We start from the raw sequence: 18,287 nt of genomic DNA, 5'->3' as shown, positions 1-18,287 counted from the left end.
GCCGGGCAGCTGTAGCGCTGGCGGGGCGCCCGGGCCCCGGGCTGGCGTGGAGGCGGTCCCCACGGGGCTGTCACAGACAGGATGCCCCTTTCTGGCTGGATCCACCCACCGGTCACGCCAACATGGGAGGTGAGCTCCCATGTGCGTGAAGGACTCATTAGTGCCTCTACCACCACAGCCAGCTGGCGGCGCTTCTGAAATGTGAGCTGCGTTCCGCCCAGACAAGCCCTCCAGATACCCAATGATGGAGGCGGGAGGCTCTGTAGAAATTCATTTTATTCTTAGACTATTTTCAAAAGAAGCAGTGGTGCGCTGTTTTTCTAAAAATATGCCTTTATAGATTTATATAGAATATGTATATTATAAAATCCATACATGTATTTACATGATTGCTACATACAAAATTACAGCACTGTGGTATGTACATATCTATAGGTACATTCTTTCCGCTCGTCCCTGCTGTGCTTTTCCCGTGTGCGGGAGGGAGATGATCCTTTGTAAAGCAGCTTGCGGGCTGACTCAGCCCGGGGTGCCTCTGAGTGAGGGCCTCAGCAGAGAAGGTGGGATGGCTGCTGAGGAAGGAGCAGAAGCAGCAGGCTGCAGGATTCATCCTTCTGCAGGCCTGGCGGGCAGTATCTGGAGGCAGACGCCCTGTGGTGCCAGTGCTGCCCTTGAGGTGGAGGTGGCTGACTGCAGACCCCTCTGGGGCCATTGTGGCCTGGACTCGCTCGGCTGAGCCAACACCTTGTATGTGTGAGGGGAGCAGGGGACCCCCGGAAGAGGAGAAGACCCCCTCCTTGCTCTGGCCCCATGATGGGGAAAGGGCTGGATTGGCTAAAGCCTGCAGAGGGCCCATGAGAACACTGGCTGGCCTGGAGGCCAGGGAGGAAGAACAGTGGCGGCCAGCAGGGCAGGGCCCTTCCTCCTGAGCTCGGGGATGGCATCAGCCAAGCCCCGCTGAGGCCCATCCAGGCCGAGTGCGAGAGGAGAGCCCCCGGCCATCGGGCCCTGCAGGCTGGGCCTCCTGCCGCAGAGGTGCTCTGGGCAGAGGTGCATGCACGTGGGTGAGGAGCTGCTTCCCCCTTTATTCCCTGGGCCAGAGGCTGGGGGGGGGGGGGGGGGGGCGGGGGAGAGACGGAGGCTTAGCCATGGGCCCGGTGTCCTGTAGGCACCAGGCCCCCGTAGCTCAGGCCAGCTGGGGGCCACGACAGCCTCCTGAGGCATGCAGAGAACAGCCTCCATTCCTTCTGTTCCCCGTATTCTAAAATTGGGGGGGGGGTGGGGCGCAGCATTGCCTGGGGTTGGATTTGGGAGCCACTGAGGGGTGGGCGGGGTGGGCTGCGATCCACTGGGTCTGAGTGGCAGAGCCCAAGCAAGGGCCCGCTCTGGAGACAGCCTGAGCCCCGCTCAACGACAGCGGATCCGGGGGAAGCCCAGGCTGGGTGTGGCCTGGCAGTGGGGACAGGGCTTGCCGCCTGTCCCTCTGCTGAGGGCAGCCTTCAGAGGCCGAGTGGGCCCTCCCAGACGACTCGGCCCCGGTGTAGGTGGGCAGTGCGGCCGCCGAGCTGGCCCAGGGGAGCCCTCGTGCAAGCACCCCATTTCAGTCACCTCTAGTCCAAAGTCGCCCGTCCTTGCTGGCCTGACTCCTCCCAGCCTAAGTTTTCCTGAAGAACGAGAAGAGCCGTTTGCCTTCGGTGGTGCTGGGCTCGTCCCCGCGCCCTGCGCCCCGGGCCCCTGAGAGGGCGGCAGCAGGCCGGCTCCGCTCCTTCAGGCGCGTGTCCATCAGCTGCCGGTCAATGACCCTGTGCATGTCATCCTGCAGAGGGCAGAGCGAAGGGGCTGAGCAGGGCTCCGACCTGGTGCCGCGGGGGCAGGGGCGGGGACAGGGAGCAAATGTCAGAAGGACGAAAGATGATGATGATGAGGAGGAGGAGGAGGAGGAGGATGGGATGAGACCAGATGACTGAACGGCCACAGCCAGGCCGCCTCGACCAAGAAGACAGCAAATGTAGACATGATGCCCGGATGCACAGGAGCCACTGACACCTCAGCCTCCTCAGGGCCTGGGGCATCTCCCTGCTGGCCTTGGCTGCTTGGCGGGCCCCACCGCGGGTCTGGCCCTACTCCAAGCCCAGCGCAGGGCAGGCCTGGGCCCACGCTGCTACTTCCCTGTCTCTACCCAGGCCTTGCCTGTGACTGGCCTCCTCTGCCCTGCCTCCCGCGCCCTTGGGGCTGGGTGTCTCTCTCCGGCACCCCTCCCGAGAGGCCCTCCCGAGAGGCCCTAGCATCATGTCGCCCGCCAGCTCTCCAGTCCAAAGGGTCAGCCTCAGGGGGCTTCTCTTGTCCCTTTGCCCCCTTCAGGTTACACCAGCTCGCACCACTGGTGCCTAGATGCCACTGGCAGCCCCACGCGGCAAGGACACAGGCTCCCAGGTGCCGCCGTCCCCACTGGCGATCCCACGCGGCTGCCCTCCGCTGGCATGGCTCAGCACAGGTGTGGCACAGGCCGAGGGCATCACTATCTTCACTGCCCGCCCTGCTCCAGCTTAGGCCCAGATCTTTGGCCTCTTCACTGGGGCAGCACCCTTCCCCGGTTTGGTAAAGTTGCCTAGAAAATGCCCCCCCCCCCCCACCTCGACCGCCTTACAGCACAGCATCTAGAGCATCTTTTACCCGCCCCGCCCCCGCCCCCCAGGGGCTTTTGGGCAGAGCAGCTCCACCCTCTCTCCATTCTAGTTATTAGATTCCGATTCTGCACAAGATTCCACTTGACCAAGCATTCTGCCACCGACAAAGTATGAAAACTACTGGCTTAGAAACAAACAGCCCTGTCTAGTGAACATCAGCAGGAACGTAACAAGCGTTTGCCTGATCCCTTCACCCCTAAACCCAGTGGGCTCCGGGACGCCTCGGGGCGAGTCAGCGGGCTCGTGTCCTGCCGGAGCACGGGACAGTGAGAGCCCGGGCAGAAGCGGGGCTGGCACGCACCCCCCCCCTTGTCCATCACCTTCTGCACTCACACCCACGCTGTCACCACGTGGTGTGACACTAACTTCTCTGCAGGTTTCGGTGTGAAACAAAGGGACTTTCCTGACCCGGGCCCTGGGTGGCAGCAAGGGTGGACGTCCTGCTCCCTACCCTTGTCCGTGTCCTGCTCTCCCACTTTCCTCTTTCTTCACACTCAACTTCTTCCAGCGCCTCTCCTCCTCACAGAAATAGGGGGCATGCTCTCTGCCTGAGTTCCCCCTGCCGAATCTTAGGCCCAGTGCCCGGCACTTAGGACATGCTCAGTAAAATCTGTTACATACGTTGGGAATGTTACAGGGTCCTCCAAACAGAAACCCTTTGAAGTGCCAATGCTTTTTCTGGCAATTGCAAATTGCATTTTTTATATTTTGTAATCCCACGAAATGCATCCCTTTAGAACTTCGTACACACGCATGCAAGAACCGCTTATAATTCCACCCCTTCCAGTACTTGTGTGGGCAAAACAGCCCATTTATGAGGAGGGAGCACCAAGAAACCAGGGCTTAGCCAGTCAAAAAGGGGCCGGCCCGGTGGTCCTGGCCTACGAGCTGCATGTTCACTGGACGCGGTGATGGGAAGAGAGCTGCAAATGACGGCATGGCACACGGCATGAGATGACGCCGGACGCTGGCACACACAACACGGTGGGCCACACACAGGAAGGCGGCAGGGGCGGGACTGCGATGGCAGCAGGGTTGGGGTGGGTGGGACGGGGGGTCGATCTCACCTCAAAGGCAGGAGGGGTGTACAACTAAAGCTGTTGATACGGGAACTGAGAAAGGCCACTAGATCAGAAACCAAAGGAGCCAGATAGTAAAAAGCCCTGAGGAAGCAAACTGTAGCCGGGAGAGAAGAGAGAAGAACAGGGGCCGTAAGCCAGGGGACGGCCAGCTGCTCGTGAGCGAGAGGCTGAGGGGTTAGGGACCATGTCTCTGGGGAAGGGGGCTGTGCTCCTGCAGCCAGCCCCGCAGGGTCCTTGGGGGAATGGTCACTGCTAACCCGTCCCTCAGCCGGGGGTGGGGGTGGCGGGCTCTTTACTGGCCTCCTGAGGATTTCTTGGGGGAGAAACACGAATGGCTACACCCATATCCTGAAATCGTACCACTCGAACCTCATTAACAAAGAGCAAGGACAGCCCTGGCCCAGAGGGGAGCTGTGCTGGGGCTGGGGCAGAGCAGGCGGACGGGACTCTGAACGTGGTGGTCCTGGAGATGACCCAAAGACCCCTTTCCCCCAGGATAGCGCTCTCTGGCAAAATGAAGCTGGCCTTTGAGAAAAGGAAGGGCAGCAGCTGACGAACTACATCCAGTTGTGAATTTCGGTTCCACCATATAGGGTTTCCTGGGACCTCTGTGTTAACAGCTACTTCTTTCCAGCTAATTTAAACAAAACTGGGATGACCAGCTGAAGGAAGCCCCTGCCCCACCGCTCTGGAAGCATCCTCAGGCATTCCTCCCTGGAGACTCACCCACATGCACGGGACCCTCTAGTAACAAATTCTCCTCACACGCTGCTTGGGTTTGAAGACTCCCTCCCACCCCCCTTCCCCCAAGCCCTGTTTTCACTCACCCCAGGGTCTCAGGGCTCTTTACCTGCCACGCCTCAAGCTGCTGTGAGAGGTTCAGTTTCTGCTGAATGGCATCCAGCAACTGGCTGTTCAGTGACATCATGTCCATCTTGCACTTGGCAAGTTCCAGCTCCACAGCATTCTTCCTGAAAACAGACAAGCCAGGGTGAACGTGGGCACCTGGGGTCCACAGGACGAGGAGACAGACTCCGACCTTAAACTCGCAACAAATAGGAGCTGTGACAGTAACCAGGATGTTACTTGCAGAAAGCTGGAAAGTTCACAGCACGGGTTCATATCCATTTTCTCAACTGTTTTGACGACCTGTGGGTGAAGGAAGCCCCTGCCTCCCCATCTCATGGATGAAGAGCAGTTTTGAGAGGAGGATACTGAGGAGGACTGGAACCCAGAGGAGATCAAAGGCCTCACACAGTACTATGAAGTTGCTAATCATTCCCCAAAAAGTCCAGTCCCCATGAGAGATAAGGCCCTTGTCCTCTTGGCCCCTCCTTTTCACTAGCAATGCCCCCGGCCCAAGGGATCTGTCCTAAAGAGGCCACACATGTGCCAAAGTAGCCACATAGTGGTGGTGACTACAGCCTAGCTAATCATAGTTGCCAACAATTGTTGGCAGAACAATTATATGGTAGAACACAGTCATCACAACCAACCACGACAGTGAATATTCAAACAGTGGGGAAATACGACGTATTGCTGAGTTGGAGAAAAGCACAAGACAAGGTCTGACAGGATACTGGCTTTGTAAAAGAAAAACTGCCTGTGTGTATTTAAAGGTCATACAAAAAAAAAAAAAAATTCTACTTGGCTATCTCTGGATGATCGTTGATGGGATCCTACATACTTTTGCATTTTGTATTTTCATAGTTTAATATGTTTCACATATTACTCTGTTTGCCTTTTCCAACATTCTTAAATCATAGTTGTTCAACGCAAAACAAAATTAAATTTTTTCAGGGCTGGGGGAATGGGATTAAAAAATATAAGACACTAACTGAACAGCTTCTGCCAAGGAACACTGGTTGCCGACCTGCCAAACTGGACATTATTTAGCCCCCATTATCAACTGCTACCTTTTGCATTCCCAATGGCAATGCAAAAATGCCTCCATGCACAGGGCCAGCGACCCAGGTGCCCGTCCTAAGGACAGCTACAGGACCTGCCTATAGAGGCCTTCTTGCTGGGGCCTCGGACAGGGGCTGCACCAAGGGAAGTGTGGTTGGGAGGTAGGGTAGGTGGGGGTAAAGCTCTCGGGGCCGCCGCCATGACCAGCACTTCCTCCCTGGCCACAAATCTACCCGTCCAGTCACCTCCCCTGACACCTCATGGCCGCAGAACGGCGCCCGGTCCGCCTTTCCCAGGAAAGCCGGTCCAGATGGCTTGCAACACCCCGGTCCGCCCACCGCACTGCGGCTGAGGGGCCAGGAGCTGAGGACGTCCAATGAGGGCCGGCGTCTCAGGTCTCAGACGTCTCAGGGAACCCTGTCACGCCCGCTGCCATTGGCTGGCGGTAAACAGCGGAAATCCTTGCGTGGCACCGGTTGCCATGGACGCCTGCCCCCCCCCCCCCCCCCCCCCCCGCGCCGGAGACAGCTGCAGCCTCAAGAGTGGCAGGGCACCTGCCAGCAGGTGGCGCCACGAGAAGCCTGGACACCCCAGAATGTGCGGACCAAGGGGCACACAGCGGGGACCCTTCCTTCCAGAAAACCCCGGAAACAAGGCCAGTCTTGCTGACCTCTGCATTCCAGCCTCGGACTGCACTCTAGAGAACATTTGCTCACTAGAGAATCTTGGTGTTTATCATTCACGAGACACCCCAGAGCAGGAGAGCTAAGCTGCAGAGGCCGCTCATCAATATGTTCATCAGAATTTTAAAAAGGAATGCCTCAAATGGCTAGAATTCCTTATTTAAATGAAACCACTAGAAACTGACTTTTTTTTTTGTTTTTGTTAGGCTGCTAGCCCCACATTTTTGTTTTTAGTGAGGGCCTTTTACCTGCAAGGAGATAAAATCGTTACTTAACTTTTCTGAAACTCATCTACTGTGTGGGATAAAGAACACCTTAATAAGGTTTTTGTAGCTGGTGAAGAGAGGGAAGTTATTTTTCTTGGGGGTTCTCACTCCTCTGACTACACACTAGAATCATGGGGTGGGGGTTGGGGGACACTTTTAACAAGCAGCCCCAAACTAGGCGATTCAGATTGAAATGTTCTGGAGAGGGCCCTGGCATCCACGGTGTTCCCCAGGTGATTCTAAAGTGGTCAGGATGCAGAATCAGAGATGATGTAAATGAAAACATCTTGTAAAACTCCTAAGATCCTATACAAAGTATAGGCCACTCCTCACATTTAAATGATTCCTTAGGTCTGTTGTGTCAATTCTGTATACTAAGAGTTTAATTTCTAACGGATAGAAAAAAAGCTATCCTACTGGAGTGATCTAACTAACACCTTCCCTAAGGGCCAGCCTAATATATAGGGTCCATGAAGGGCAGGGGCCTCACTGCAGAGTTCTCCCTACTCAGCAAGGACAATCTGCAAATCAGCTCCGTTGGTCAGATGCCAGGAGGTTCACTGGGCCTCCTCTGACAAAAGACGAAGACATTCATTTCAAGGTTTTGTGGAGACTTGCTGGCTTCCTCAGTCACCCAGATGTCAGAGCTGGGTTCTACTTACTAAGGGAAGGGGACTGGATAACTCCTGTTCTGTCTTCCCTCCTGTGCCCTGGTACTTTCTCGGGTTGGATCACCCACCTCCCATGCTGATGCCAGAATATGGTCAGAGCTTGATGTTCAGCTCTCTTCTGCTTGTCCAGCTGAGAGAAGGTGACCAGCCATTCTCTATTTCTAACGTCGTTCTGCCTTTTATTCCCAATAGAGGCTTCCACAATTAGCACCTTAATTTTACCATTTTATTCCCTAACTGTATGACACAATTTCACCCTTTGTTATCATAAAAGTATGCTCCCACTCCAAATTATTACACTGCTATTCAAGTATTCACTAATAAATCAAGTATTCACAATACAGTGGCAAAGATGCACAGGTTTGTTTGGGAGCCTCGCGGAACATACTTCCTAAATGGACTGGAAGTTGTCGAGCAGTCGACATAAGGTCCTGGCCAGATAGAAAAAGTAAAACTAATGGAGCTGATGAAATGACTGAAGAGAACAGAAGGAAGGGGACACGTGTGTGTGGAAGGGGAAAGGTGTGGGGAAATTACAATTTTAAAGTCAGAAATCACCTTCTACTTTTTAAAAAGGCATACAGTATCTACTTACAATTTGTTTCAAATGACCTCTTTTTAGTTTCCTGACAAGTTGCCTGGGTAGTAAGGGGAAAAGGTGTGGGGACAGGAGTCAGGAGGCCAGGGATCACCACTGGCTGTGGTCTTGGGGACAGTGTCTCAGTTTCCTCATCTGTAAAAATGGGCATTAAAAATGTCTATTCTTTGCTGTGGCTGGGGGTTAAAGGATGAAGGTGTTTTGTAAACACTAAAGTGACGCAGAGGGCAAAATGTGTTGCAAAGGGCTCCATAAGCAGACACATTTTTAGTACCTTTTATCTCTGTACACTCAGCAACTAGGATAGACTGAATGCATGATAACAAATAATTTAAAGGGGAATGGGGAATATGCAAATATGTTTTTTTGCCAATGCACTTCCAAATCTTTTGAATGTAAGAGAATGCATTTCTTCCCTGCTAAAGAAAACCCAAAACATGAATAAAATATGACCAGTTTACTGGAAATGCAGTCGGAGAATGCATCAAACTCAGAATGTAGAAAAGCTCTAGGAGACAAATGATACGTTTTTTTCAAGTGTGACAACTGTACTGTGGTTGTGTGTTTTACAGAAAGTCTTTTTCTTTTCTTGAGTGAGAGAGAGAGAGAGAGAGAGAGAGAGAGAGAAAGAGAGAGAAAGAGAGAGAGAGACAGAACATGAGTGCACACCGGCAGGGAAAGGGCAGAGGGAGAAGGAGAGAATCCCAAGCAGGCTCCATGCCCAGTGTGAGATCATGACCTGAACCAAAATCCAGAGTCGGACATTCAACCGACTGAGCCACCCAGACGCCCCAGAAAGTCTTTTTCTGGTGGAGATCCACACGGAAGTGTTTATGGATAAGATGCTAAAGTATCTTGTGATGTGCTTTCATATAGTCCAGTGGGGGTGGTGGTGGACGAAGTGGGTGGGGATATAGATGAAACAGTACTGGGCATCTGCTGATTGGGGTTGAAACCAAAAGACAGGAAGTTAGGGATTCATCTTACTTGTTTCTATTTTTGTGTATGCTTGAAAATGTCCATAATAAAAACAACACCCCTCAAAATAAAGAAGTTGAGGTAGACACATATAACGAAATTGGAAAACTAAGATCTAAGTGGAAAAAAACACAAGCCATGTAGAGCATCAGCCCATGGATACTTAAAAATGCCCAAACCACTGTATCGCTCTACACTTGCACATGTACAGGAAAAAGATCTGCAAAAAACATATACCCAGCTTCCAACAGTAGTGTTGTCTGGGGAGAAGAAAGACGCTGGGGGTGAGGATGGGTAGCAGGGAAACACTTTCACTTTTGGATTCTTCTGTATGCTTTAACTTTTAAAACTGAGCATATACTCTTGTTGCTTGTGATTCAAGTAAAATTAAACACACCACACCCACTCACTTCGCAATGGCCTCATCCCGGTCCCTGATGGCCTTCTGAAGCTGCTCCTTTGGTTCCTTGTCCTCAGACGTCACTCTGAGTCGGTCTCTCTCCTCCTTCAGTGCAGTCATCTCCACACTCAGCAGTGTCACCTAACAGGAGACCAAAGGGATGGATGTGGTGACATCATTGCTGCTGGCCTGGCCTGCAGTGTTTCCCTCAAAGAGACAGAAAGGAACAAGAAGCCCCAGGCAGGTGCAGAGCCTGTGTGCGGTGTGGGCATGTAGCTTCCACGGCCCCTGGCTCTGAGGGAGGCCCATCTCTTCTGGAGAAAGCATGCTGCATGCTAGGCTGGAGCCCACTGGCCAGGGCCGGGTGGGGTGGGGGGGCGTGGGGGATGAAATTCAGCCCTGGAAGGCAGTCAGCATGCCAGATCCCTTTATAGGCAGCCCACCACACACCGCCACTTCCACCACAAGGCACTCCCAGGGAACTAATGAAGACCACACATGCATCGGGGCTTGGAAACAAATTTTTGGGGGTAGGGAATCAAGTTTTGTTTCCAGCCATCTTGCACTCAACATGAAACTTTGCTATCCACAGGGCCCCGGCTGGACCCGAAGTCTGGGCCCTGGCACCCATTTCTGTGACAGCACTTGCGGCAGCCTGATCATTCAACTTCCCCGGGTCAAAGCCACATGGAATTTAGACACCTATGTGATGTCATCATCTTTCACTTTAAACCTGCTACCTTTTCTGTGGTCTATGCCTCAGTGAATGGCCCCACAGCCTATTCATTGGGAGTCATCTTTTGGTGGCACCGTGCCCTTCCTAGTGGCTCGCTCAGTGACCACAGCTTACCCTACCCACGAGAGCTCTGCAGTAGCAGGAAGCACGGCCTATTCATCTGTGCATCTCAGAGCCTGTGTTCAATGCTTGATCCCAAACTGCTTGTGCAGTGGACAGTTGTCATATTTTTGGCTAGTCATCATCCTAAATCCTTTCCTATCTGGGGGACATTCCTGGCTGCATGAGTCTTGGTGGAAGACAGGGGATACACCCCCCACTGAGGAAGCCAAAAGAGGAGAGACACATCATTTCCTAGGTACACAGGCATGGATATGTGTGTGACCTAGACCTGCCAATCACACAGCCCACCTGGGACTGTAGTCCTTGAGGTGTCAGCAAAGCCACAGGCCAGGGGTAAAATTATTACATGGACAGCAGATTCCTTCTGTGGCCTCGCTTCCCATGGCTTCTTCCTGTATTGGAGCTCAGTTCTCCAGCCTTCCTGTCAAGTCTATAAGCTATCAGACCTAATTCCAATATAGTCTCTCCCTCTCTCTCTGCTTAAGTTAAGCAGAGCGAGTTTTTGTTGTTTGCAACTGGACACCCTGCTTGGCAGAACTCTCAGTAAATACTTGTTGAATGAATGGAAGGGTGAGCCCCTTCTTCCCAGTCAATAAGCTCAGACTGGAGTCAGGATGACTGGCCCTGCCCTCTTGTTAAATATTGCACGTACTTGGACATTTTTTGAAGGGAGGATCCATGTATATAGCTCTAGCCCTCTCACAAGGGGACAGATGCTACCATTTCAATGTACTCCCCTACTCCAGTCCCAGGCCTAATCATCTTCAGACAGACTGAAATTGAGCAAAGGCCCCAGGATCAAACTTCCCTGGAGATGCTTCGGACTCCCTAGACTGAGACGGCAGATTTGCCAGCTACCAGGGAAGAGGAAATCAGCTACTCAGGAAGAAATCAGAGGATACTCAACAGTGAAGAGGCATACCAGACAGTCCGCTGTTACTGTGGGCAATGGATTTGGCACTCTTAGGTGCCTGATGAGGAACATCAGGACCAGGTGCTCTGTGCTTTCATGGTGGGGACAGTTGTGGTGAGCAGGGCTAGAAGCCCTAGGGAAGAACAGGCTGGGGCACCTGCAGAGGCCATAGGGTGCAGCTAGTCCACAGGATGCTGGTCAGAAACCCAGCCTCACCCTACATACTAGCAGGTTCTGCAGCCTGGTAGGCCAGGAACTCAAGACTCGGGAAGTACCTGGCAGAGAGAGAGTCAGACCTCCTCAGACCAAATAAACCCTAACATGGCCTTGGGTTGGCTGTGGGCCAGACAAGCTGAGTAAGCTACAGATAAAACTACATGCTAGGCAGGAAATGCCAACATTTAATATGCTCCAGATAAAACTCCACAAGAGCTTTTTGCTTTGGTCTGGAAAACTTGGTCAAGGTAGAACCATCAGCTATCTGCCTCAGAAACAACAAGGGACTTACCTTCTTTGAGCTGCCCACACTGTTCATAAAAAGCAGGAGTAAAAATAAGTAGTTCCATCATCAAGTTGTTGTGAGGATCAAATGAGATTAATGACATCAGGGACCAAGCTCGGTGCCTGGCGGTAAGCTCTCCTCCTTCCTCTTCTCTGCACCAGTGCGAACCTCCTCGCTGATGGTCGTCATGAGGACTAACCTGGCTTGTTTATACACTGACTTAGGTTATAGCCACCCCTAAATCCACTTTTCCCACATAAGGTAGTGTCCTCACGACTGAACAGGATCAAGGAAAACATCTTGAAGTCATACATCTAGGGCTTTATTTGCCCCTTCATTCAATAATTATTTGCTTTAGGAAAAGACAAAGAGAAGTCGGACCTCAAGCTTGTCCTCGTGGGGGTCTAAGGTTTGACTGGGAAGATGAGCTGTTGAATGAGAGAACCATGAGAAAGCAGGGCCGGGGGCTCCAGGAGGGAGGGAACCAAAGGAGTTTGAAGGAGGAAGTGAGGCCTGAAGGCTGAGTAGGGCTGATATGTACAGGTGGCAGGGAGAATCTTCTGGACAGAGGCAAAGGGCCGGGGAAAAGGCCCAGATGTGGGGAAGGTACAGGGAGTGTGTGCCATGCCCGATCATAGCCCATGTTCAATTCTGCTAAAACAAAAGAGGGGAGATGGAAACAACAGGAAAAGAGGCTAAATGGCCAGAATGCAGCCAGACTGTGGGGGGCCACGAGGGTTAGAGGCTTCCCACTACTTAATGATAGGAAGTCAATCCAAAACTTGTAAGGGTATTTCATTTCAAGCTGTGCTTCAGGAAGATCAATCCAAATCCTGTGGAGGTTAAGTGGGCTGGGGGAAATATGACCAAAGCTGGGGTGTGAAAGAGTGAAGGTCTGAAACAGGGCAGTGGCTAGAAAGATGGAGGAGAGAGAACACAGGGAGATTTCACAGAGGAGGGGTCACCAAGATTTCATTAGCGAAGGCCTTGTGTTCCCACTACATGCTCCACTGTGCTTTCATGCCCCTTCTGGACTAACTGACCAGCGCTCCTGTCAGGCCCTATAAAGGAGCCAAACACAGGACTGGGACTGTTTCTTATTGCACCTCCCACAGCCTGGTTTACTGGCTTGAGAATCGGCAGAGGGGCTCCACAGATAACTGATTTTTATATTGCTCTGAAGGTCCTCCCTGCCTCTCAGCAGCCGTCCAGACCCCAGTCAGCCCTGGTGAAACAGGGGCCAGCAAAGCCGTGGGGAAGGGGGTGAGGGTGGGGAAGGGGCTCTCCACGGCACAAGGGTGTGGGGCAGTCTGGTTATGGATTCTGGTCTCAAACACAATTATGAATTAAATGAAACCTGGACTCCCTTTTAAAAATTGGATAGGCTTCTGAGGGTCAGATCACTTCATCTTCTAGGTCCCACATTTTTTACCTCTGGCCCAGTCTCCCGGAGGAAAAAGCATACTCTCTGGTAGGAATGCAGTGGGCTGGGAGACTGGATCAGCCCCTGGCTGAGGTCTCACCCTAGTCTAGGAGCTGCCTGCTGGAATTTTGGTTTTGCATTACCTTGTTGGGACTCTGCCTCCACGCCCCCCTCCCACCCCCCTCATCCCCCCCACTCCCCCCACCCCCCCATGGCAGGGTACAGAGCTGGTCTGACTCTTCTCACAATTCCAGGAGAGGCTGCGGAGCGCAGGAGCGCTGTCCTGTTCATTCTGTGTTTGTCAGGGTCTAGTGCAGCAGCGGCACACAGTCCGTGCTCGGTAGCTGCCCCACCAACTGCATGAGGAATGTTGTGCCCGCTGTGCTGGCTACCATTTCTACTGGCATTCTGGAATCCAGTCTGCATCCCGCCCACTGCCTCGGGAGGTCAGTGTTGCTTCCACGGGATGGCTTTGGAAGGGTGTGGTTTGGCTAAGAGATCTGCTGCTTTGACTAAGCTTCTGGGGAGAGATGAGCCATTCAAGAGGCCCAATTCTAACCCCATGGGACTGAGTGTAACTATCTGCTTGATGGGTTATCTGGCATAAACCACTTATCAGCTGAACTTTTAAGGAAGATTCCCTGGTGGAGGAGATAAGTTCGGAAATAGTTGCATCCAGACCCTCAGCAACTTGAACCTTGCTTATGCTTCTGAATAATGCCTTCTGCTGTTTCTAGTTTTGTAATTCTGAGAAGCAACAAAACAAAAAAAACCCAGGCAATATCAAAGAGCTGATAAGCAGAACACCCCCACAGAAATTTAAATAGGCTTTAAAGTAAACAAAACTTTTATTAACCCTAAGAGTTTTCAGATCCACTTTGTCCTGTTTGTATTGTTACAGTGTGAAGACCTGCCCTAGGTCTGAACTCCTCCCTGGCCAAACGACTGCCTGAGGGACTCAGGTTTTAGGCATGAGAATGTCTTTGGCGGCTCAATCCCATTCTTTAGGGCTTGGCCAGAAATGAGCTACCATTTTCATAGCATCTTTCTGTCTTCGCTATCTGGTCACTCCCAGAAAGAAGACTACACCAATAGCTGCAGGTGGGGCTCCCAACATCTTCGAAGAGATTTATATTAGGAAATCTAATGGGCATGACCCCCCAAAAGAGTTTATTTCTATAGGGTCCTTTACACTTAAGAACTACGGACTGAAACAAACGCCAGGTTTACCTTCCATCTCTCAGCAACAGGTGCAGCAGGAAGGGACCACCAGCTTTGGACAAGGGAGGAAGGGGGCAGGCTGGGTGGGGGCAGGGTTTAAAATGCTACCTGTTTGGTGCCCCCCCCCCCAAGTGGGACAGCACACTACACTTAACCCTGTCAAAAGGAAGGGCCTTATTTATCTCCTAGGATAGAATTTAGAAGCTCCTTTCTGGGTGGGGCTGCTCCTAAGCCTTTTAAAACTTTTCAGATCGGAATACAGATGCCCTTCTCCAGGATTCTCAAGAGATAAAGTCATGATCAAACAGGAAAGGAACAGCAAGGGCAGCAGTAAGTGCTTCTAAAGCTGAAAAACAGGCTGGCGGAGGTGATGGCATTACAAAGAGAGAACAGGCCTGCAAAGATCAATTGCTCCTTGGTTTGCAAACTTCCCTGCTCAGAAGCTGCTGGAAAAACATCCGTGAATGTCCTGAGAGCTGTGGCACTTTAAACTGTCAGAATCCACCAGATAATATGGGCTCTGTGGAAGGCAGCATGTCGCCGGAGGAAACGGAGGGTCAGCTATTCTTATCCCTAACAATTTTACTTTGGGCTAAACCAGAGGGCCGCGCTCTTCTCTTGAGCTCACCTCAACTTCAGGTCACTGTCCTCTGAGAATCTGAGAGCAGAGCCACTTCTGAGACGTGAGAGAGGGAAACTCACGAGGGTCTCAAGAGAGTCTTGTGGGGGAGGGGTCACCGGTACATTCCCTGCACTGGACCGAGGATGGGGGTGCTCACCTGACTGTGGAGTTGCTGCAGCTCCTCTAGGCTTTGCCTCAGTTTACCCCTCTCTCCCTCCATGAGTTCCCTTAGGGCTCTTGAGTCCTCACTGGTCTGCCTTATCTGTTCTTCTAAGGAGTCATCATCAATTCTCCGGGAGCTCTGACAGCCAAAGAGAGCCACCAACCACAGAGATGGTGAGAGCAGGGGCGGGTGTGGTGAGATGGTTAGTGGGAGAGAGGGGGAAGTGAGACGGTAGGGATGGATCAGTTTGGGGGAGAGCAGGATAGAGGAGATGGGGTGGAGAGGTGGAGGGAGAGACAGGCAGAGAAAGAGAAGACAAAGGAGGGAAGACAGAGTTAGAGCAGAGAGATTCTCTTGCCCAATTTTGATCTGCAAACATTAGCTAGACATTTATTTTTGTTTCAGGCTTCAGGGAAGTCGCATGAACAGCACACCTCCCTCTGACCTCTCCCTTCCCCCAGTGACCCAGCCTCCACAGTACAGTACCTTCCACACACCAACACGACATGTTCAGGTAAGGACAACCACCCTTTCATGACTTCATGTAATATGGGTAGAAAGACGTTAACTATTCTGTAGGAGGATGGAACTCAAAGTGAAACAACTGCCTGAGAGCCGGGGGTGTGAATGGAAATCTGTCACAAAGCTAGAAGAAACGCAGTCTGCCCAGGAAGCCCATAGGAACACTCCTCATCTCCACAAGAGCCACATCTGGAATTCTAAAAGGCCCTTACTGATCTTCTCATCGTTCTGTGCTCCCTTGTATCCTTTCAGCAGAGGCTTCCAGTCGGGACAGTTTGCCTATTCTCAGCTAACCCCATCACGAGGACCAATGAGCTACAGAAAAATAACTTGCAGTTTTCACCGGGGTTCAAATTTCTACATTCAAAGCTTTTAAGGAAAGCCCTTGAACTCGAGGCCACCATGGCCTGGATTTAACCATGTGGAAAAAGGACTCCACTTATACACCAGTATCTGCAGGAAGAGCACTCTGGAACTTCCATTCCTGGACGCTGCCCCTCTGCCTGATCACCAGCACACAGACCTCCCAAACAGTAAGGGCTCAAAGTTGCTACAGACTCTTTAAGGTTCCACTTCTGGGGTTAACCTCATCCCCTGTGCTTGCTTTCAACCTCCCACTAGCCGGGTCCTGTGGGGTGGGGAGCTTCTCGGCCCAGCCACTTACCGTGGGCTCCATGCCATCTACAATACTCTGTATCAGTCTCTTGAGCTCACTGAGGGCCGTGCGCAAGCTGCCGGCTGGCACGTCCTTGGCAGATGAGGTTTCCGAAGACTCATCCATCGAGGAGTCCGTGGAGACGGCCGAGTCAGCGCTGTCGTTCCCCCGGAGGTGCGAGCAGAGATAGCGGACCTGGCAGTAGGCCTCCCAGAGCTGCAGTCTCAGCTGCCCCACAGAGAATTGTTCCTGATTATGGGCTCTAGGGAGGACCGCCCCCACTCATCTCGTCCTAGTGTAGGAACCCAACATGCTGACACTCAAGAGCCTAGTTCTGGCAGAAAGACTTTTTCTTTTTTAAATCACCTGTCCCAAGAACTATGGATACTTATGCTGGGCCTAGTACGTCTATACGGACTCCCAGTTCTTAACTCTCCAGCCCTCTACCCATCTCCCATTTCTCTATACAGTCGGATACTGTGGTGGGAATCATGATTAGGGGAATGAGTGGTTGTGAGGAGAATGAAAAAAAGCCAACTGGATGGATCATGAATGTTCTAGAGCCCAGTCAATGCAAGAGGCATGAGGCTGAGGATTAGCCGACAAGCATTTCCTAAGAGGCACTGGGTAACAGTGAGCCAGAGACATGCTCCGGTCAGGGCCTGCTTCATGACAGCTCCAGCCAGCAGGCCTGGGCTCACACAGGCGCAGGGCCACAGGCCCTTGCCAGGCTGGAGCTGGAACCATAGGAACTGGACAAGGGAGGGCTGACGGGCTCCTGAAGTCCCCAGGCAATCTCGTGTGCTGGACTGATGGGGCATCAGCACCTGTTCTCTCTCTTGCTCCAGTTCCTCAGCCTCCATGCTCTGTTCGATCTCAGACAGGAGGGACGTGCTGGTGGCGGCAGAGCTCTGCAGGCTCCTCTCCTCGGTGAGCTCCTCCACCTTCACCTGCAGCTGTCGGTAGGAGAGCCGCACCTCCTGGAGCTCCAGCTGGCTTTGGTGCAGCTTTCAAAGAGACAGCAAAAGGTAGTGAGCGTTCCCCGACCACAAACAAATAAGAAAAACCGCTCCGAAACCTGATCACACTTCTAGGTCCAACCACCAATTTACAGAAAAATACAGAGGAGAGAAGAACATGCTAGATTACATCAGGGGTGTGCAGGCAGTAAACTCCAGATTTGGGAAATTCTACAGGACAAACAGCTCAGCTTCTTTACGATGTATATTTTAAGAAAAAAAGATAAAGGTCTGGAACCTATAGGTTAAAAGGAGACTTGAGAGACATATCAACCAACTGTAGTGTGTAGGCCTATTTTAACTTGCATCTTGATTCAAGTAAAAAATGTGAGGAGCAACTGGGACATTTATGAGGCAGTTACGAATTTGAACACTGGGTATTTGAAATTAAGAAAATACTGCTGGATGAATAACGTGGATGAATTTCATAGACATAATATGTCAAGCAAAAGCCTGACAATAAACAATATATAATGTGTAATTCAAGTACGAAAGTTCTAAACCTTCCTCCAGATACAAAAGATGCAAGTGGAAGAGAGGTCTGCTTTTGACCAAGTGTCAGGTACTGACCAGGAGGTGCAAGAGGGAGGCCTGTAGGATACAGATAATGGGCTTTATCTTCATCTGGGGGGTGTTACATGGGGATGGATATATATATATATATATATATAAATATATATATATATATATATATCACACGCATATATATACATGTATATACATATATGTATGTATTTTAATGTTTGATTTATTTTTGAGAGAGAGAGCACAAGCAGGGGAAGGGCAGAGAGAGAGGGGGACAGAAGATCAGAAGAGGACTCTGTGCTGACAGCAATGAGCCCAATGTGGGACTCGAACTCATGAACCATGAGATCATGACTTGAACCAGAGGTGGATGCTCAATGGACTGAGCCATGCAGGTGCTCCATAGGGGTATATATCTGTAAAAATTCACTGGGCTGTCCACTTAGGATTTTTATGTTTTGCTGTATGTATGTCGTATTTTAATGAAAAAAAAATGAAGGGGAAAGGGTCTGGAAAGACACTGGGGATCGGATTTGGAAAAATATGTGAGTAGAAATACCAAGAATTCCCAAACCCAGGAGAAAAGCGGT

General features: G+C 51.6%; 1 protein-coding gene across 7 annotated transcripts in view; it reads right to left on the bottom strand.

Annotated features, from left to right (window-relative positions):
• Positions 1–259: 259 nt before the first annotated feature.
• BICDL1 (BICD family like cargo adaptor 1) overlaps positions 260–18,287 on the bottom strand; it is a 104,261-nt gene continuing 86,233 nt past the window's right edge. For 2 of the 7 annotated variants that reach the window (XM_086681826.1, XM_086681827.1), the window contains exons 5-10: positions 16,981–17,160; positions 16,163–16,381; positions 14,971–15,114; positions 9,284–9,414; positions 4,620–4,740; positions 260–1,816 (exon numbers count right to left, since the gene is read on the bottom strand). In XM_086681826.1, the coding sequence (XP_086537952.1) occupies positions 1,655–1,816; positions 4,620–4,740; positions 9,284–9,414; positions 14,971–15,114; positions 16,163–16,381; positions 16,981–17,160 (957 nt within the window). In that variant the 3' untranslated portion in view covers positions 260–1,654. Of the gene's footprint in view, positions 1,817–3,754; positions 3,864–4,619; positions 4,741–7,509; positions 8,835–9,283; positions 9,415–14,970; positions 15,115–16,162; positions 16,382–16,980; positions 17,161–18,287 lie in introns of those variants that run through there. The other 5 variants (XM_086681828.1, XM_086681829.1, XR_015242279.1 and 2 more) reach the window with 4 other exon arrangements.

The sequence above is a fragment of the Puma concolor genome, chromosome D3 (genome assembly GCF_028749965.1).
Source record: "Puma concolor isolate L17-30 chromosome D3, mPumCon1.1.hap2, whole genome shotgun sequence".
Taxonomy (NCBI): Eukaryota; Metazoa; Chordata; class Mammalia; order Carnivora; family Felidae; genus Puma; species Puma concolor.
Note: the sequence above shows the minus strand (reverse complement) of the source record. Positions and strands in the feature narration are given on the sequence as shown.